Below are 21,236 nucleotides of genomic sequence, written 5' to 3'. Positions count from 1 at the left end.
CAGGGGGCGCTGTTTGCATCGCTCAGAGTAGGTGGGACCCAGTGGATGTGCACCGTCGGGTAGCTGTGTGTCATGGGGATGGCAGTCGGGACCCAGCATCGCATGGCCTGAGTCTTGTGCTGAGGTCAGCGCCGGGCAGTGCTGGCTGAAGCAGGTACTTGGGGGTGGGGGGAGGTGGTGTGGATGAGCCCTCACCTGGCCTGCAGAGCGCGTCCGCTCCTGGGACCTCAGAGCTTGGGTGGCACAGGCTCCAGCCACGCCCAGAGGCTACGTTAAATCCCAGCCTCAACACTGGTGTCCACGATCGCCAGCACTCAGCTAGGAACACCAAAAGCTCCCAGCTCCAGCCCAGCCGGACAGCCTAGGAGCCGAAGGCTCCCTCCATGTCTCGTGGCATCCCAGAACCTCTGAGGGTCAAGTACCCACTGGGTGGAACCAGTGCGGTGCCAGTGCCGGGGAAAGGGGGCGAGCGAGCCTGTGTGCACTGTGGGTCGCTGAGAAGTCTGGCCAGCGTGGGCTGGCGTCTGACAACGTGGATGGGACCTGGGTTCTTGCTCAGCTCTGCAGTGGCTGCGGGGCCTGGGTCTCCCCTGTCACGTGGGCAGTGCTTGGTTGCAGCTGGAGCTCCGTGGGAAGCTGCCTCTCAGAGCCTGGTGGAGGAAGCGTCTCCCCCATGGGTCAGCCATTGACTGTGGGTCGCTCTAGCCAGGGAGTGCGACCCTCGGCACCGAGGTGGCCGGCTGAGGGCTGGTGGGGCTGGTGTCTGGGCCGTGGCTCCGGCGCATGCCCGGGGTGCTGGGTCCGGGTGTGGCCCGGGCAGCCCCAGAGGCCGCCTCGCTCACCCCCTCCCCTCTTGACTTGCAGTTCCAGTGGCGATTCTCCCGAGACGAAGGGCATGGCCGACAGCTGCGGAGGTCCAAAGGGAGACTGGGAAGCAAGGACAAACGGCAGGCGGGAGAAACCGACAAGACGGCCGAAGATCCGTTTTCCAAAGCCGGAGACGCGGCAAACTGCGTGGCGGGCCCGCAGCAGGACGAGCGCGCGCCTGAGCAGATGCGGGTCCCCGGCCAAGAGGTGGAGGGAGGCAGGCTGCCCGCTGCGGGCCGGCCGGGGCCAGGGGAGGCCGTGCAGAATGGCCCCGCTGGCCACAGCAGGGCCTCGGTGGGCGGCTGCGCTGGGCACCCTGATGCAGGTGCTGAGGTGGCCGCCACAGGGCCCGCGATGGCGGAAGAACATTGAGTGCGGGGCATCTCTGCTGCAGCCGGCCCAGCTGCCCCAGCTGGCCCACGGCCGGTGTAGCTGTGTGCCCTGGCGTGCTGTTACCCTGTGGCTTGGCCCGGCCCCTCCTGGGAGCTCGCCCGGCCCGCCAGGGCTGCGACCCTGACAGTGCTGGTCTCTGCGCATCCGTTCAGAAAGTGTCTTAACAGCCCGCGTGGCGGCGCAAGAGGTCAGCTGGTTTGTTCCCCACCCGGGCTCCTCCCGCGGGAGGGTCTGGACCACCCAGTGCCTGTGTGTCCCCCACAGGGCCAAGTCCGTGCACATCCCTGGCTACAGAGCAAGGCTGCCCCCCCATCCTGCGGGGGGGGGGCGTGCCCGTCCCCTGCTGCTTCCCACAGCTACCTGGTGACTTTTAAGCACCCCTGGAGCCTCGAACCCCCTCAGGCCCCGCTGCTTTGCCGAAGGACATGACGCTGGGGAGAGGAGGCGCCCAGCCTCCCGGCTTTTCTCGAAGTAGTCCTGTAGATACTGGTGATGTGCAGATGAAGAGGTAATTGTGTGTGCACCTGCTCCTGCAGGGCGATCGGGAGAGTATTCTGTGTATTAATGCCAAAAACATTTTTAAAGGTTTTGTATTCAGCGCACCCTAGGAACACAATTTCAGGGCATCCAGCCGGGGTGCCTGCCTGTGCTATTTTAATCGGTGTATCGTTGGCCAAGTTGTTCCCCACGTAACCGTGTCTGTCACGTGTTGATATTGTCCAGAGAGTACCGTGAAGGCTTTGAGTAGACGCATCTGGCGCACCCTGGGGAGAACGCCTGTTTGTCTTGACTAAAACAACATCCTGTTTCTTCTCCTTCTTGTTTAGTTACTTAAAGCAATAAATCATCCGTGAGTTTAGTGCCTCGTGTGTGATGAGTGTTTACTGTGCCACGACACACAGCCTGGCCTGATGAGCAGACTCCGCCCCCGATCCGTGGGCGCTGTTGGTGAGCTTCTGAGTCCTGGCAGCGCGGGACTCTGTGAGCTGTGCAGAGAATTCGGATGCCACCGGGAAGGGAAGGGGCCCCGACCGGCACCTCCCAGGCCCCAGGAGGCAGACAGGCAAAACCCCAGCGTCCGTTTCTGAGCCTGTTTCCAAGCTTCCAAGTGAACTCCTCAAGGAGGCAGGTCTGTTTGTTGGCAACTTTATTAAAGGCATGTTCGTGACACATTCAAGAGAACTTGAAGACCCTGTACAGCCACATTACACGGTCCTTACCTCTTGATGAACTCGGCCTTCCAACCCTCAGAGCTTACAAGGTTAGAAGGCCCCAGGTTCAAAGAAAAGAAACTATTGTGAAGGGCCATCTTCCACAACTGTACGCTGGGCTTAATATCCAGACTGCATTTTTATTTAGGAAGAACTCTCTTGGCACATATGCCTTTAAAAAATACGCCAGGGGTGGGTGTTGGGGGCACTTGGATGCCCACACCCCTTACAGCGCCTTAACTCCAGTCCTGCCTTGCTTCTCATCCAGTTTCCTAACACGCACCCTGGAGGCAGCTCAAGTAATTGGGTCCCTGCCTCCCAGGTGGGAGACCAGGATGGGGTTCTGGCCCAGCCCGGACTCTGGCTGGCATTCAGGGAGATAATCACTGGATGAAAGATTTACCACCTTTTTTTTTTTTTTTTTAAAGATTTTATTTATTTATTTATTTGAGAGGGAGAGACAGAAAGGTCTTCCATCCACTGGCTCATTCCTCAAGTGGCCACAATGGCTAGAGCTGGGCCAGTCCGAAGGCAAGAGCTTCTTCTGGGTCTCCCACGTAGGTGCAGGGGCCCAAGGACTTGGGCCATCTTCCACTGCTTTCCCAGGCCATAGCAGAGAGCTGGATCAGAAGAGGGGCAGCCAGGACATGAACCGGTACCCATATGGGATGCCAGTGCTGCAGGTGGAGGCTCAGCCTCCTATGCCACAGCGCCAGCCCCCATCACCCTTTTTAAACAAACAAAAACAACCCACAAAACTTTAAAAAAAATTTTGTTAGCAATAGCTGGAAAAGTACTGTATACAACCCCAGCTGGAGGAGCTTACACCCCTCCGCTTGGGGCACAGTTTTCAATAATTAAGTGACATTTACACTGGTTTTATTTGCTGTAGGGAAAAAAGCTTACAGGTGACTGTAGCTGATTCGCATCCCTCAGGGAATCTGGTCATAGTCTCAGTCTAACATTCCTGAAGGTCTTGTTTTTTTTTCTCCCTTGCTTCTCTGCACCCCTGGAGATTCTAGCAAAATATCAGGCCATGGTGGAGGTTCTCAAATTAGCTGCCCCCTGGAGTCACTGAGGGAAACTTCAAAAAAATTCTAATGCCCAAGGTCCTACCCCCAGAGCCTGTGAAGGAATGAGGAGTGACCAGGCATCAGGACTTGTTTCTTTTGAGAGGTATGGGGGTAGGGAAGGGAGGGCAGAGCGCCCATTGGCCGGCTCACTCCCTGATGCCTGTGGTGGCCAGGAGCCAGGAATTCAGCCCAGGTCTTGCCATGTAGACAGCAGGAACCAAGTTATTCGAGCCATCATCTGCTGCCTCCCAGGGTGTGCGTTAGCAGGAAGCTGGAGTCGGGCGCCAGAGCCCAGGCTCTTCAATGTGGGCTGCGGGCATCTTAGCTGGAGCCTTAGTTGCTAGGTCCGACTCCGCTACGTACGTAAGCGCCGGGGTCTCAAAGCTCCAGGGACATTCCAGGGGACGGCCAGTCTGGAGAACCACTAGCCATCGGACTCTCCTTTAGGAGTGGAATCACAGCTTGTTCCCTGTGAAAAGAGCTACCGTTTACAAGTAGCAGATAACCAAGGACCTAAAACCCAATCCCAACATCTTGCATGTGCATTTAAAAAAAAGGGGGGGGGGGTGTTTACTTTTATTTATTTGAAAGCAGAATGACAGGCGGAGACAGGTCTCCCATCCTCTGGTTCACTCTCCAGATCTCTGCAGCTGGGCCGGGCCAGAGCCAGGACTCAGCTGGGTGGCAGGGACTCCGCGTGGGAGCCATCGCCTGCGGACTCCCAGATGTCTTAGCAGGAAGCTGGCTGAGGGCAGAGGTGGCAGCGGGACTTGATCCCAGGGGCTTGGATATGGGGTGTGGGTGTCCCAAGCCGTGGCTTGACCCGCTGCACGACAACACCTACCCCTTGAGTGTGCATTTCTAGTGTGCACTACTGTGATTTGCCCATAGTGGAAAAAGCCTTTGTTTGCAATGACGAGGCCCCAATAAGCAGTAAAACCTGCAAAGACTTGCAGTGTTTGGCAGGAGGCAACTTGTGTGCGTGGGAGACAATCTTTGGGGCTGCAGCTGTCACAGAGTGGCGGTGCCAGGAGCGAGGAATGCTGGGGCTGACGACGCCTGGGAAGCTGTGGCTGAGTTCCCGTTCCCCCTAGGAGAGCATCTTCACCTCCAAGGCTGGAGAGAACAGTGGGCGGGGCTTAGCATCGCTCACTGAGCAGTAAGGGGAGGAGGAGGCCTCATCAAATGCAAAGGCAGGTGATGCTTCCGAGGGCACACAGCCATGCCACAAGGTCACAGAACTGACATACGGAGAGCCTGCGGAGGCCTATGTAAATGAAGCAGTATTGCTGACTGACGCCGGGCTCGGTGCAGTGGAAAAGCCTGGTGGGTCTTTGGAATTGGACGGAGCCGGTTAGGACACGAACTGTACACAGTCTACTCATACGGCTTCAGATTCATCTCTCCGCGTCTCCTGACACCAGGCTCAGGTGTGGACTGGAGTTAACGGCAGGCGCCTCATCAGGTTATTGTGGATGGGTGTGTGATGGGGTGATCAGCAGGTTAAGCCACCGCTTGGGACGCCTGGCTCCCATAGCGGAGGGCCTGGGGATGGAGTCCAGGCTCCTGCTAATGTACACCCTGGGAAGCAGCAGATAATGGCCCAAGTGCTTTGGTTCCTGCCACCCACGTGGAAAACCAGGATGGAGCTCCTGGCTTCAGCCTACTGTGGACATTTGGGGCATGAACTAGCAGAAACATTTCTGTGGGCAGTGAGAAGACAGGGGTAGAGTGCCTGGCCCGCGGCCAGCACTAGGGGTAGCAGTGAGTCACGAGTGGATGCCTGGCGGTGCTCACCAACACCAGGGCTTCTGCAGTGCCTGCCCACCTGCGGCTTGAGGCCAAGGGGCCCGCGCAGATGTGCTGGAAGCCACCTCTGGACCTGACCTGTGCCTCCAGCAGCCTCGGGGTGGGGAAGATGGAGCGCGACGTGGGTGTTAAGCCTTTGCTGTGCCGTGCCAGAGGCGCGCAGGTGTATCTGTTCATGGGGCACAGAACAGCCCATCTTAACTACACACTACAGTGACACTTAGGGGGTCTTCCTTTCCTGAGTACAGGTCTCTGTGGAACACAAGGCAGAGTTGAGGTGAATCCTCGCCTGTTTTTTCCAGTCTCCAAACTGATCAGACTTCACCTGGGTTGACGACGCTTGATGGGAGCAGCTTCAAGGAAAAACGAAACTGAACAAAGCCCCAGCTTGTTCTGACTTATTTCTTACAAAATGCACTTTGTCAGTCTCTCGGCATCTTTACTCGTGGCCTGATCTAAACCAGAGACCGTCTGGGGAGCACAGCTCTGGCTGTGGCGGTGCCTGTCGGGAGGGAATCTCGCCACTCCAGCAGCCCGGCCGATCTGAGCCACACCCAGTGCGGGGGCACCGTGCTGCTCTGCTGGGGCTCTCGAGGAGGCTGTGAAAGGGTTGGCAAGGGGAAAGGATGAGGAGGGTGGGCGTACAGGTGCAGCGGAAGTTCAGCACCGACTCCTGGTTGCCGCTGGGGCCCCTGAAGGCAGTGCTGGGAGGCCCTGTGCACGCAGGGCACGGCAGGCCTCCAGTGCATGGCTCCGGCCCCTCGCACGAACCCGACACAAGGATGGATGCAGCTTCAGGATCGCCTGTGTAGCCTGTACCTGGCTCCCAGAGTTTGGAACAGGGAAGACTGGAGCCCTGAGCTACGAGGACAAGACCCAACAAGCCTCGCTGGGATTCTGAGTTGGCTGTCGCCTGCTTCTGTGACCACAGTGAGCGCGAACCCCGGGGCTGCAGACTGCCAGCCCTCTGGACCCTGCCCTTGCTTCCCCAGCCCCGCCCTCTGGCCGAGGCAGCCGGCTGCTGTTTACGCGGGCACCAAGGATGGAGCGTTTACTACACAGACATTACCACTGTGCTGGGAGCTGAAGACCGCACCGTGTAGGGGCCTGGGAGCCCTGGCGGGTATTCTGGTGTTTGTGTAGGAGGACGGGTGACCACTGGTCAGTTTCAAGCGGGGAAACAACATCGGATTTGCATTTCAGAAGGCTGTCTCTTTGCTGAGTGAGAATGGTGTGCGCAGGCCCAGGGAGAGCACAGACGGACCGAGCAGCCCATGCTGTAGTGCAGGTGGGGGGTGCTGGTGGCCTGCACCTTAGACTAGGGCACAGACATCCTGAGAGTGGCATGGGCGCAGCTCCACGTGGACCCTGGGGAGTAAGGGAGGTACTGACACGCCCCGCCTTCCAGGATCAGATGAGCACCGTCCTGAGCGGAGGCATTCCTCGGTGTAACAAGCATGCCAGTGACGCTGCTGCTGCTCAGAGCTTTTCTGGAACCTACCACGCGCTCGTCTTCAAGGCTACAGTGGCCGGTTCAACACCCACCAGCAGTCGCTGAAGTGGAAGCTTCAGTACCTTCCTCGTGACCTGGTGAACCGTCTGTAATCCTTGGAAGGAGGGGAGTCTGGGAAACAGCAGGTGGTGGGGAGGCGCCTCGGTAAGCATGGGGTATGAGGACTGTCTTGGGCGTGAGGGGCAGAGCCTGAGTTTGGCCCCCAAATGACTTTTAATGGTGACTCAGTTACAGCCACGCCCTTAGCCAGGAGCCACTAGTGAACCACTCTGGCTGCCAGCTGCGGGGACTGCCATCTTGCAAATGAGATGAAGGGATTCATTCATCCAGAGATGGTTTAAAACATGAGTCAGGGGCTGGTTGTGGAGTAGTGGGCAAAGCCGCAGCCTGCGACGTCAGCATCCCACATGGGTGTCAGTTTGTGTCTCGGCTGCTCCATTTCCAATCCAGCTCCCTGCTGATGGCCTGGGAAAAGCAGTGGAAGATGGCCCAAGTGTCTGAGCCCCTGCACCTGGAAGAAACTGACTCCTGGCTTCAGCCTGGCCAAGCCCTGGCCAGTGCAGCCATCTGGAGAGTGAACCAGCAGATGGAAGATCTCTCTGACTTTCAAATAAATAAGTCTTTGAAAATAAAAAGGTCCCTTGAGAGTTGACTGGTGAATGGAGGTTTTCACGCTATAACTGTGCAGTACAACAAACTTGTTATTTAAAGGTACTGTTAGTCGCCATCCATTACATCAAGCATGGATCTGGATTTTTCTCCCACCTCTAAACAAGGCTTCATGATGGCAGGAAACAGATCTCACCACTCAGGGTGAGCACGGCAATGCTTCCCGGGACGGAACCCTGTGAACTTTCGATCCTGAGCGGCTCCTCCGCTGCTGATTCTTCAATGAAGAGAACAAAAGCCTCGTCAGAGAACCGTCAGCAAACTCGCCAGTGTCTGGTCCACAGAAGCCTGAGGCTGTGCCTGTCCAAAGCGCTTCCTTTTTATGAAGCAGGAGCACAATCGGTCCGGCCCCTGTCTCGGTCAAGTCCGCCCTACATCCCAGCAGGGAAGTGCTCTCCGTGTGTTTACTGTGTGCACTGGTTCCACCACTTCTCTTGGGCCCTGACTCCAGGATTCAGTCGGCACTACAGTCCACAAGTTGCCTACATCAAACCAAACTTCTCCCTTGCTTCATTCCGTGCCAATTTCTTCTTCTGTCCACACTGGAAATTGCAAAGAGCAGTCACTGCAACAATGAATCAAATATTTGAAGACACTGCTCAGTCACCTGGCATCAGCATGGTCCATCCAGCTCCTCTTACCTCTAAGGCCACTTCTCCATCACAAATGGTGAAGCTAAACAGATCTTAGATGGCACAGGCCTACCACTGGACACCAGGAAAGACGGGTGTGGGGGTGGGGTGGGGTGGGGTGGGGTGGGGGCAGGGAGTCGCAGGCAGCAGGGTACAGAACGGGGAGGGCTGAGGCCTCTCATTCCTGGCGCCACGTCCTTCTGGCCACACCGCACAGACACCCAATCTGCCTCACTTTTTTGTTTTTTCTCTAGGCTTCTACAATCTCTAAGAACAAAGAGGCCATGTTGGGTAAGAGCGAAACAGAACACCTTCTCTCTTATCTAGGATGTTCTGGAGATGGGAGCTTGGGTTAACTGAGTCTAAAGATGGAAGCAAACCCAACCCTTCCGTGAATTTTGGAACAAGCCTGGGTCTAAGAGCCGATGACGAGCAAAGTCCTTTAACAGGACAGGAAGAAAAACCAAGTTCTAGGGGCTGGTGCTCTGGTGCAGCGGGTTAAGCCACCATCTGCAGTGCCAACATTCCATATAGTCGCTAGTTCATGTCCCGGCTGCTCCATTTCCAATCCAGCTCCCTGCTAATGTGCCTGGGAAAGCAGTGGAGGATGACCCAAGTGCTTGGGCCCCTTCACCTATGTGGGAGACCCAGACGGAGCTCCTGGTTCCTGGTTTCAGCTTGGCCCAGCCCCGGATGAAAGACCTCTCTCTAACTTTGCCTTTCAAATAAAATAAATCTGTCACTCGCCCCAGCCACTTGACCTTGGGCAAGCCACTGTCATTTCTCATATTGGTAAAACAGGACAGAATCATTCAGTCTGACATAAATGTTATAGAACAATCTAATGAGAGAAAATAGTATTTATCAAGTGCCAGGTATTGCTATACTCAAGAACAGAGAACCAACACCCAGCCTACCCCTGAGTTGCGGTTAACCTTGAGTTACTATTTTTCCTTTTTAATATTTACTTATTAATTTGAAAGAGTTACAGAGAGAGAGGGAGAGACATAGAGTCAGAGCGAGTGGTATCTGCCATCCACCGGTTCACTCCCCAAGTGGCCGCAGCAGTGAGGGCCAAGCCAGGCAGAAGCCAGGAGCCTCATCCAGGTCTCCATGTGTGTGGCAGGGGCCTGAGCACTTGGGCCATCTTCTGCTGCTTTTCCCAGGCCAGGAGCAGGGAGCTGGATCGGAAGCAGAGCAGCCAGGACACAAACCGGCACCTGTGTAGGATCTGGCGTCACAGGCAGAAGCTTTATCCGCTACGCCACATTGCTGGCCTCTCGAGTTATACCATTTTCCCATCACTTTCCTACCATATTTCTGTGAAAACGAAGCTATATGGCTGTGTATCAGGTTTTTTGTGTTTAACTGGGAAATTTAAAAAAAGATGATAAAATAAAATGTACTAAAAAACTAGATTAATCGAGAGTGTGACATCAAAGCAGGACAAATCTGTAGATCTGTGGAACACGGTGGGAAAGAAAATCCACGTGTTGGTGGAAAGTAAACATGGGATAAAGGAAACACTTCAAACCATTAGGAAAAATAAGTAATGTTCGATAAATGGCAATGGGCAACTGGAGAGCTATATGGAGAAAATTCGATGCCCACCCCCCATCAACTATAAAAATTAATCTCCAGTGGATTAAAAATCTGTAAAAGCATCAGAAGAAAATATATCCATAAAAGTCAAGGGAAAGGGGGTCGGCGCCGAGGCTCACTTGGTTAATCTTCCGCCTGCGGCGCCGGCACCCCGGGTTCTAGTCCAGGTCGGGGCGCCGGATTCTGTCCTGGTTGCTCCTCATCCAGTCCAGCTCTCTGCTGTGGCCCGGGAGTGCAGTGGAGGATGGCCCAAGTCCTTGGGCCCTGCACCCACATAGGAGACCAGGAGGAAGCATCTGGCTCCTGGCTTTGGATCAGTGTAGGTCTGGTCATGCAGCCAATTGGGGAGTGAACCAACGGAGGGAAGACCGTTCTCTCTCTCTCTCTCTCTCTCACTGTCTATAACTCTACCTGTCAAATAAATAAATAAATAAATAAAGCCAGCCAAGGGAAAAGACAGATGTATTGGATGACTCACAAATTTAAAACTCGTACTGAGTTGGAGAATTCGGGGACTAGGAAAAGCCTGGGGAAAATATTTTTAAAACATATAACAAAAGGCCGGCGCCGCAGCTCACTAGGCTAATCCTCCGCCTTGCGGCGCCGGCACACCGGGTTCTAGTCCCGGTCAGGGCACCGGATTCTGTCCCGGTTGCCCCTCTTCCAGGCCAGCTCTCTGCTGTGGCCAGGGAGTGCAGTGGAGGATGGCCCAAGTGCTTGGGCCCTGCACCCCATGGGAGACCAGGAGAAGCACCTGGCTCCTGCCATCGGATCGGCGCGGTGCGCCGGCCGCACCGCGCCTACCGCGGCGGCCATTGGAGGATGAACCAACGGAAAAAGGAAGACCTTTCTCTCTGTCTCTCTCTCACTGTCCACTCTGCCTGTCAAAAAAAAAACATAACAAAGGATTAGCATTTATCTCATTTTTATAAAGAGTAACAAATTTGTAAAACATCAAAATGAACATACAAAAGGAATATGCCATTCTCAAAAAACAGAATGGCTAAAATGGATCAGAATATTATTAATTAAAATATTAATATTAATATTAATTAAAATTTCATACAACTGATTAGGGAAAAAATTATTTAAGGACTGAAGACATCTAGTGTTGGCTACAAATGGGCACTTCCGTACCCTATTAGAATATAAAACTGATTAGGCATTTTGCAGGGTAATTTGGCAAGAACTCTTTTTGATCCAGAAATAATGCCTTTAGTGATTCTACAGGAATATGTGCACAAAAATCACATGAATAAATCTGTTCACCACCATATTGTTTCAAATAGCCAAAAACAACAGCCTAACATCTGATAAAGATGTTGTTCAGTATATTAAGGTATTTATCCACAATCTGGAGTGTGTTAACAGAATGAGATAGGGGCTGTGCTGTGGTACAGTGTGTTAAGCTGCCAGTTGCAACACCAGCATCCCATACAGGAGGACCTGCTCTGCTTCCGATCCAGCTCCCTGCTAATGTGCCAGGGAAAGCAGTGGGGGATGCCCAGCACTTGGGCCCTTGCACCCACATGGCAGACCAGAATAGAGTTCTGGGCTCCTGGCTTCATCATGGCCCAGCCTGGGCTGTTGCAGCCATTTGGAAGATCTCTCTCTGCTTCTCCCTCTGTCACTTTCCTTTCAAATCAATAAATAAATCTTATGAAAAAAAATTTTTAAATAGTGGCAATACTCAAGCACACGTAGCTGCACATAAGGTTGATACTGCATGAAATGTCTCCAAAGTTTTGTAGCGAGCTCTTTACACAAGCGCTCCTGCGCACAGGCGAATGGGATGGGAAAGAAAGGGACTTCAGTACTTTCATATTCACTCCTTTGACGTTATTTAATTTTCTTAGTCATATTTGTGAGGTACAGCAATTTATATATATATAAAAAAAGGCAAGCTGCCACCTGTGATGCCAGCATCCCATATGAGTGCTGGATAGTGCCCCGGCTGCTCCACTTCTGATCCAGCCTCCCTTCTCCCCTACCCTCCCACCCCCCACTAATGGCCTGGGACCCCCCACCACCACCACCTCCCGCTAATGGGCTGGGAATAGCAGAAGGTGGCCCAAGTGTTTCGACCCCTGCCACCCATGTGGGATGCCTGGATGAAGTTCCTGGCTTCAGCCTGGCCCAGCACTGGCTGTTGCGGCCATCTAGGGAGTGAACCAGCAAATGGAAGATGTCTCTCTCTCTCTCTCTCTCTCTCTCTCTCAAAAAAAAAAAAAAAAAGGGAAAGAAAGATAGACAAAATCTTACTCTATTCAGAAAGAGTAAAACGGGACATGGGGATGAGATACAGGGCACGAGGTTAGGCTGCCTGGCTCCCTCAGGGTGCCACTCCACGAGCAACTGCGGCATGATGGGATAAACCGCTTCTTGGGATGCTCACACCCCCAGGTGCAGTGCCTGGTTCCAGTCCTGGCTACTCTGAGCTGCCAATCCACAACCCAGCTTACTGCTGACAGCAGATAATGGGTTCCTGTCACTCGTGTCACAGGCCAAGATGGAGTTCCTGGCTCCTGGTTTCGGCCTGGTTCAACCCTGACTATTGTAGTCATTTGGGGAGTGAACCAGTGGGTGGAAAAATCTGTCTGTCCCTCCCTCCATCACTCTGCCTTTCAAATAAATAAGTGAATCTTAAAAACAAAGTCACTCAGCACTAGAAAAGTTTGGATTCCTGAGCATAAAACACGTTAAAATGCATGCCTTAATCTCTGGCAGTTATCTGTACGTCCTCACCACATTGATGGGTGATTGTGCACATTAGGAACGAGTAATATTAAAGACAGGATATCTATTTTCTCTAGGGTGAAAATAATACAAACTTCTTTGGGTTTTATTTAAAATAAAATGAAGGAATGGTCTCATGTTACATTATCAGCATATGATCATCTGCAATACCCAGGAATAAAGGAAATTGCTGTTTTCCATTCAGACAGAAAAAGCTGTCTCAGCCAGAGACACAAGCCCTTGGGCTGACAGTGCATGCACGCATGATTTGTACCAGCAACTTGCATGCACCCAGTAGTAGCAGTCCTGGGTGTTCCCAGAGCGTGGGTATAACCTCAGTGGTCTCCCACCCCCACCTAGGGGACCAGTGACCCCCAGTCACCGTGCTCCACCCACAGGACCCCTCACACCAGTGACCCCCAGTCATCGTGCTCCCACCACAGGACCTCACACCAGTGACTCCCAGTCACCGTGCTCCCACCCGCAGGACCCCTCACACCAGTGACTCCCAGTCACCGTGCTCCACCCACAGGACCCCTCACACCAGTGACTCCCAGTCACCATGCTCCACCCACAGGACCCCTCGCACCAGTGACTCCCAGTCACCGTGCTCCACCCACAGGACCCCTCACACCAGTGACTCCCCAGTCACCGTGCTCCCATCCATAGGACCTCTCACACCAGTGACTCCCCAGTCACCGTGCCCCCACCCACAGGACCTCACACCGGTGACTCCCCAATCACCATGGTCCCATCCATAAAACTCCATCTTGCCACTGACTCCCACCTGCTAGACACTGCCTATCACGGACTGACCCACAGGTTCCCCGTCTCCCCACTGCCTCGCCCATCCTGCCACTCGCAGGATGCTGTTCCAGCAGGGACTCCCTCGTCACTCTCCATACCGCTGCTTTTCAACCAGGGATGGTTGCAAAAGCACATTCTGCCCCAGAGCATTTCCGCACTCAGTCGTGGCGAAGAGTGCACAGTACACAGATACTCCTGTCTGGATTATAGCTGCTAGCATTCTTTAGCCTTAGAAAAAACATAGTTTCCCAAAGCATTTAGCCTGCTCCCCAGGACAGTCTCTGGATTTTACTTTCCTGTTCTCAGTGCCCGCACAGGGTAACGTGCTAAGTGACAGGGCGCCGTCCGTCAGCAGCCGCTGGACACGTCCTCACCTCCCGCGTGGACGCGCACTGCACGACGCTGTCAGGCTTTTCCGTACAATCAAGCTGCTCACTCGCTCATCTGAACAAACAACTAACTCCTGCTTACTTAACAGTGCAGCGCCGCTTTAACTGTCCTGCCAGTTTCTCAGTGTTGATGAGTATACCACGGTGATGGGCACAGCTGGAGGAGCTGGCGAAGGCTATACGGAAACCCTGAACTGTCTTTGCGACTCTTCTCTAAATATCAAATTATTTCAAAATAAAACGTTTAAAAAATCAGCCAGTGAAACGGCGTTTTGATGGCTGCACTTCCCTTTCCAGCTAAATGCACTGCTCTCCTTCCCTCTGTAGTAAACGCTTTGAAACTATTGTGTATACTCACTTGTTACCATCTCTTTTCTCCCTATTGTTCCTAGACTCACTCTTGTGTTTTCTTTTATAAAAGATTTATTTATTTATTTATTTGAAAGAGTTAGAGAGAGAGAAGACAGAGAGAGATTCCATCTGCTGCTTCACTCCCCAGAAGGCTGCAATGGCCAGCGCTGGGCCGGGCCCAGCGGAAGCCAGGAACTAAATCCAGGTCTCCTACGTGGGTGGCAGGGGCCGAAGGACGTGGGCCGTCCTCTGCCACTTTTTCCAGGCCATTAGTGGGGAGCTGGATCAGAAGTGGAGCAGCCGGGACACAAACCGGCGCCCATTTGGGGCGCCTGCATCGCAGAAGGCAGCTTTCCCTGCTGTGCCGCGATGCTGGCCCTTCAGTCCTGTCTTCATTCCCACCCATCTCCTCAGGGTCACCCGTGGCCTTCCACGTGCCGAGTCCACGGCCTCAGCAGACACAGCTCTCTTGCTCTGTCTGAGCACGTCCCCGTTAACCAGCCCATCCTCCTTGAGTGCTCTCCTCGTGTGGCTTCCTGACACCACGCTCCGCTTTTCCTCTTCCCGGTGTATCAGAGCACTTCTGGCACTTCTTAGAAGCCCCCAAGCCTCGCCAACCCCGTGTCTTGGTGTGGCCCAGGCACAGAACATCTGAACATCAGAACATCGAGTGCCACGGGGAAAAACAAGCCAATGAATAAAAAGCCACGCGCCCACGGCGGTGCTTGAGAAAGAGCTCGCCTGGAGGTCGCCACGCAGCCATTCAGAGTACGCTCATTGATAAATAAGGGAAAGGCGCCAGCGCTGGCCCTGCCTTTCTGTACCGACTCACTGCTGGGTAACCACAGCTAATGAGGGAGCGTTCCTTAAAGAAGAATCATGGACAATAAATGCAGGAAGAATGCTGAAGCGGGCAATTAATCCTTAATGAAATAACAGATAAAGGTAGTGATGGCTAAGATAACGAGATGAAAGGACGGCAGAGAGCTTTCTGCTGGAAGGCCCAGGCTGATGGGAGCTGATGCGGCGTTCAGAGTGGGCCTGACACTGTGTGTCTCCTGTGAGGCAACAGGAAGGCCACATCGCTCCATAATGGACTCTCGCGAACAAATAAAGCTCGTGTCTGCGTCTAAATACAGTCTGCATCTGATTACCAGTTTCCATGAAGCACAGAAGATGGGAGATCGTGTTACGTGACACCCCAAGGATACAGGAAGCCAGGTTCAAAATGTGAGAAAGGCTAGAGGACAGACATGCTGGTATTCAACTAACGTGTCTTGAGAGCGTGTCCACACGTGTCTGCCGGGGGAGAGGTGCCAGTGACTAGGAGAAACGGACAAGACTTAGCAACCTGCTGCCACACGGGAACCTTGGAGACCGCGAGGTCTCCAGAAGGGCCTTGGACGAGACACCAAGGAATCACTGCTACCCGTGTTGAGAACCACAGCGACACTGTGGCCTGCTGAGGTGATGCGTCTGTTAGAGACACACCCTGGCAAGACGAGACAACGCCACTCAACACAAGGAAGTTGAGAGCAGGCGAAAACAAATTAGTGACCGTCATCGAGGGCGGGTGATGACTGTGTGGCAGTTCAAACACGAGTCTCTGTGGGCACTGCGGCCTAGAGCCTGGGTCCCGGGCACAGCCCCCGCGCAGGGCTCCACAGCCGCCTTCAGTCGCCCTGTTGGAGATGAGGCGCCCCATGCTTTGCAGGGGACACCGTTCATAGGAAACTATCGGGATGGCCAGGTGGCTGCTCCATCTTCTGGTGAGCACTGGTGCTCCCACCAACACTTGAAATTTGAAAAGGACTCACCTATCAGATCAACCTACTCCCTGGAGTAAACCGTGAAAGGGTTTTGCGTCACAAGAAGAAATATTCCCACACATTCATAGGGTCAGAAGGACCCTTCACAAGTCCTCTGGGCCAGCTCACTAGCTTCTAGCTTGGCAGGAAATACTGATGGTGTAGCTGGTACGTACCAGCCCAGTGCTACGTAAAGGCGAGCTACCCAGGCTCCTGAACCCCTTCCCGAGCAGGAGGAGCAGTAGCAAACACACTGACAACACACTCGCTCTGTGCTCTGCTAAGCACCTGACACGTGAGCCCACCTAACCCACACACAGCCCGGGAGGCCGGCAGCAGCACTGTGCCCTGCTACGTGCAGCTGTTAGGGTGTAATCTTACATAGGGCAGCAAGCAGCAAGGCACTCGCTCAGGGTCACCTACACAGTAAGCGCCAGAGCGGAGATCTGAACCCAGGCAGCCTAACTCGAGGGCTCGCTCATCTACACAGCGTGGCAGCGCAACACTACAAATTCCCAACCACCCTGACATTAGCTTGATTTGAGTGGCAAAGAGGTCTGCCCTGGCCTGAGGCAAAGGGAACAGGGAATTCTGGGCCAGCTGAAAAAAAGCTGCTCAGCTCTCGGCACCGGAGTGCCAGAGCTGAACAAAGCAACACTCCGGGCAAAGGGCACGGCCTGGGCCATGTCAGCAGCCCAGATGGAGGCAGTGGTCACCAGCAGGGTGGCAGGCAGAGCTGGGGTCTCCAGGACAGGTGGTCCCCCTGACGACAGCAGACACACAACACAGCACCTCCCTCTGTCCACGGCATGCTGCACTGAATCAGTCCCCTCACCTCGACCCCAGGCTGGGCCTTCCTCCTGTGCTTCCTGAGCGCCAAGCCCCCGTCTGGACACAGGGGCCCATCCACAAGTCGGGGTTCCCCTCACCTAAAACGCTCATGGTCACTTTGGTGAATTAACTGTGGACTGTGACCCTCCCACCAGGTCGCCGGCCTTTCCCTTCGTCCCACTGACCTCAAATCCACCGTGAACGCAGCTAACAAGCTGCTTCCCGCGACTTGGGTCAGGCAGAGGCCAGGTCCTGTCAGCCACTGCATGCCAGGCCCCCGCATCCTGGGAGGCTGCAGCCACACAGAGGTTTAGAAAGGGCAGCCTGTCTCCTTTCTTCAGCTCCAGACAGACTGCACCGGGGCCTGGCTGAGCAGCCAGCGCCTGTCCTTCCTCAAGGTTCCTGTCACCTTCCAGTGCTCCCCGAGCAGGCAGCTTTGGGCCTGAGCTCGTTAGATAAAGAGGGGCCCGGCCCTGACCAGCCCAGAACTTTCTTGGATTTTTAAAACCAAACACACACAGATGAGCCCTAGTCAGCTTTCTCGCACTTTCGACATAGCAGCCTCGGGATGAGGCGCCACCCTTCCTGCTGTCACCCCAGGGCCTGCCTCCCAACCCCAGACTTAGCTGCTTTCTTTCAGTCATTCAACGAGCATGTGGTGCCAAAGACAAACCTGGCAAAGGAATGGAACGACAAGCAGAGAAGCAAGATCTGGAAACAGCTCCAGAGCCCCTCAGCAGTCTTCAGCACCGTTCCACAGCCGGCCGGCCCCGAAGGCGGATTCCACACAGAACACAACAGCCCCCAGCGTCTCTGTCCCCGGCAGAGGCCCCTCCTGCGGCGTTAGGGCAGGCAGCCAAACACTGGATGGTTTCACTGGGGAAGAAGCTAACAACCATGCAGGATGCGGACCTAGGCTATTCTTTAACAAGAAAGCAAAAACGCTGGCTAGCTAACTCCCGATTGCAGTTTTCCTAACGACTTCCCACTTCCAAACTCAACTTGGATGTCCAGATCAATCAGGCTGCAGGACATGGGCAAGAGAGGTGTCACGTACAAAGACTTTCCAGAGCAAAATTGCTAAAGAATGTCCTTCAATTGTAAGTTTATTGAACACAGATAGATGAATTGTTGTCAGATAATTCAAAGATGGCTACACTTCCTTCACAGAGCCCCATTTTCCCATGATTCAACCTAAGTGTGTACCTTGCAAAAGAAAGTGCTATGCCGATCAATTCATGATCCACCACGAGAGAAATGGTTAGTAATAAGACAGTCAGTATGGTAGAAAACAGTCTGATCCACGAAGCCTTTGCAGGAAGCCTGCCGGCGGCTTTTCTGTCACTCCCCAGAAGCTCTCGTAGTTTGCAGCCGTAAAAAATGAGACAGCTCAGGGAGAGGGAAATGCAGCCTGCCACACACGACAGAACGGCTCCAGCTATCCCGAGTGTGGCTCACCTCCTTGTCGTGCAGGCCTGGACGCGCCCTACCACCACTTCTCAAAGCGAATGTGTTCTCTGGGAACGTGGCTATCTTCCAGGTGCCTGGAGAAAAAGTCCGTCATCGGAGGTGGGCCGCAAATGTAGAACAAAGTCTCTCTGGAAATATGGTCTCTTAGCTCCTCCTCCGTTATTCTTCCTTCTACCAAAAAAACACAACACTGAATTCAGCCAGATGCGTTTGTATTCTGAAGTGAGGAGAGACGAAACGCAACTCAGCAGCGGTGGCCGTGTGCAGAAACCCAAGCTCCACGAGTCTGGCCTTGAGCCGCTGGCACCCGGGCCCAGACACAAGCGCGGTGCACCTCCGGCTTCCTGACCCTGGCGAGCAAAGAGGGAAGCCACTCTGTGGTGCACTCTTCAGAGGAGCCGGCAAACTTACTGGACTTCGGGGGAAGATGCCAAATGGCCTTCTGCAAATAACCCGTGTGCGTAAAAGTCCTTCCAAACAGGGGAAATGATGAGTAATTTAAATGATCATTAGTGGCAAATGGAATTGACCCAGCCACAGCTGAAACCTAAATCCTGTGCGCATCCTCTAGTGATGTGGCAAAGGCCACTGAAACAATTTAGAAAATGAACTTTTTATATGGGCAGTAGGAAATCAGTGTATAGTAAGTAAACCCAACTACAGATCTCATTATTCTTCCAGGATGAATCATCTCCCAATTCCCCAGGTAGGGCCCTGCCCAGCCAGCTACTCCCAAAAACAGGGCATCTACACGCAACCAACCGGCGTGTCCATCCAATGGCTGCCCAGAGACAGTCCAGATACCTCTAGGGGACTCACCCGTGATGTAGGGCTTGAGTTCTGCACTGATTTGCGTAGTCTGTTTTGTAACATGCAAACTGCATGCAATCTTCCCAGGAAATTCATTTACCAAATTGAGGATATTTTTCTGAAATGCCAAACAGATCTGGTCACACTACGATTTTAAAAAATCAAAACAGATGTGCGCAAGCAGGGCCGCCGAAGCTCGGCTCCCATTCTGCACACGTGTGCTGCTCTTGCTCCCTACTCAGAGAGACATTGTTCCCAGCCTCGCAGGCCACCGCAGCCAGGGGACGGAGGGCTATCTGGCTTTCACTGAAGTCTGATTATGCTAACAAGCATATTACTAACTCTCCGGGAGTTTTTTCTTTTTCCTTTTTCTTAGGCATTGGCAATTAAGCAGCGGTTTCACTGACCATGGTTGTGTCTTTTAACTGTTTCTGTTCTTTTGTTCACTCCTGCAGCTGCAGAGCAATCCCAAGAGAAAGCCTCCTCCTTCAAACATGGTCGTTCAGCAGATGCAGCTGATGGGGGTTTCATCCTCCCAGCAGGGCCCAAACCCTCAGATCTTGCCTGCTCCTGGGACACCCAGGCCCGCTTCCGGGTCTCTGGACTAGGGCAATCTTGGGGGGCCATGCAACTTCTCTTCTCCTAACTCCAGATCCCAGCCCCGTGCTGTCCCTTCACTGGGTGCCTCTTCAACGGGAGCAGTTTGATTGTCCTGGCTGAGATGTGTTGGTTAAGCTCATTCGAACATGGTTAAGCCTTGCCAAGCCTTTTGCTTGAACCTCTACAGAGAAAACAGAACCCAGAGAAGAAATTTTCTTGGACAATGAATGCCGCTACCCAAGGTTGCTACAGTCAGCCACAAAAACTCAGGCTCCCTCGCTTACCTTGAACAGGAGTTCACTGGTGTTTTTTGCACTGTAGAATAGTTTCACTGTTCCTATCTCATACCCAGTTCCTTTGTCTGCACACTCTCGGTGGAGATCTGCTGCATGCCGCAGGATGGAAAGCAGGGGGTTAATTCCAACCCCTCCTGCAATCAACACGAGGTTCCTGGAGGCATCTGTGGGCTGAGGGTCAAAGAAGAACTCTCCACCCACTCTCACCGCCACTTCAGAATCAAGTGCACACTGAGGGAAGAAAGAGAGGACCCTTCAGTCCTCTGAGCGGTGGTCTTAAATCCAATATCCTCCCTCTGTGAAACTAACGGGCCTACCTCCGGCCTCTCTCCCAGTTAGGGCTGCTTCTATGGCTCGCTCCCAGCTTTCCTGGGGCCCTGTGAACTGACTGCACTTGGCCACTGCACAGGACATTTGCTGCCCCACCTTCGGGATCCGCACCACACCGCCACTCTGGCATTGAAGAAAGGAAGCCGGCTTCAGTGCCTGTGCCATTTGTTAACTTCTCAGGTGATGGACTGGGGTGAAGAAAGGGGCAATGGATTCGGGCAGGGCACCGCTCCGAAGCAGGGTCCTTGACTGAGTGTGCGCTCGGGTTCTGACCACGGCTGAGAAAGGCAGCATGGGCCAGCCGTCTGGACTGGCTGCTGAGGGCTCGTCAGGACTGGGAGGCATGAGAAGCGGGGGCTCCCGTCCTACTGCCCCCCTCACCAGGCCAGCACCGCAGGCCTGCTCAGGGCTGCTCCCTTCTCTCTGGAAGAGCAAGAACGGGAGCCAGACCTAAGCCAAAGGCTTCACCCCAGGGGGTGGGTATCGCCCAGACCTGCCAGGGAAAACACGTATTTGCTGAGGTCACCTGCCCCAGAAACACCATCACAACTGACGCGCTGGATCCCGGTGGGGCCACCCTGTTCGTGGTGTTTGGAGGTGGGGGTTGGAAGCGAGGGAACTACAAACTTGTGGTGACATTCTGTTGCTGTCACAATGATATGGGGAACTCAAGTGGCATTTAGGGGGCAGGAGCAGAGTTGTAGCCATCCTACAAAACTAGTGCTGTCCAGGAACTGGCACCTGCTAAGCTGACAGTTCTATCTGTAGTAATGTTGTGAGCTAGTAACTCCAGGTGCTTGGAATCAGCCACGTTGGTGGTATGTACGGCACAGAAAGCAGCAAATGATGCGAACAAGGGCATTCTTTTTCGGAGCCGGGCTACCAGCACACCATGACTTGTAACGCACAGGACTGTCCTGCGCAGTGACCCCCGAAGGGCTCATGGGGTGTTCACGGCATGGAAGATCAGATCCTCGCGCATCCTATACAGAAACTCAGGCCACCTTTGGCAGAGACCTGCCGTTTCCAGAAGGTGGCC

General features: G+C 53.9%; 2 protein-coding genes across 10 annotated transcripts in view; one reads left to right on the top strand and one right to left on the bottom strand.

Moving 5' to 3' along the window:
• The window catches only part of RFTN1 (raftlin, lipid raft linker 1), a 225,564-nt gene extending 223,455 nt beyond the window's left edge, over positions 1 to 2,109 (top strand). For all 5 annotated transcript variants that reach the window (XM_062215040.1, XM_062215057.1, XM_062215030.1 and 2 more), the window contains exon 10: positions 865 to 2,109. In XM_062215040.1, coding sequence (XP_062071024.1) covers positions 865 to 1,239 — 375 coding nt within the window. In that variant the 3' untranslated portion in view covers positions 1,240 to 2,109. The remainder of the gene's footprint in view (positions 1 to 864) is intronic.
• OXNAD1 (oxidoreductase NAD binding domain containing 1) overlaps positions 2,095 to 21,236 on the bottom strand; it is a 61,861-nt gene continuing 42,719 nt past the window's right edge. For 3 of the 5 annotated variants that reach the window (XM_062215089.1, XM_062215079.1, XM_062215107.1), the window contains 3 exons: positions 19,856 to 20,098; positions 18,981 to 19,089; positions 17,780 to 18,332 (listed from right to left, as the gene is read on the bottom strand). In XM_062215089.1, the coding sequence (XP_062071073.1) occupies positions 18,178 to 18,332; positions 18,981 to 19,089; positions 19,856 to 20,098 (507 nt within the window). In that variant the 3' untranslated portion in view covers positions 17,780 to 18,177. Of the gene's footprint in view, positions 8,101 to 17,779; positions 18,333 to 18,980; positions 19,090 to 19,855; positions 20,099 to 21,236 lie in introns of those variants that run through there. The other 2 variants (XM_062215115.1, XM_062215098.1) reach the window with 2 other exon arrangements.

This window comes from Lepus europaeus, chromosome 2, assembly GCF_033115175.1.
Source record: "Lepus europaeus isolate LE1 chromosome 2, mLepTim1.pri, whole genome shotgun sequence".
Lineage (NCBI taxonomy): Eukaryota > Metazoa > Chordata > Mammalia > Lagomorpha > Leporidae > Lepus > Lepus europaeus.
The sequence above is the reverse complement of the archived record's forward strand: the minus strand, read 5'-3'. Positions and strand labels throughout refer to the sequence as shown.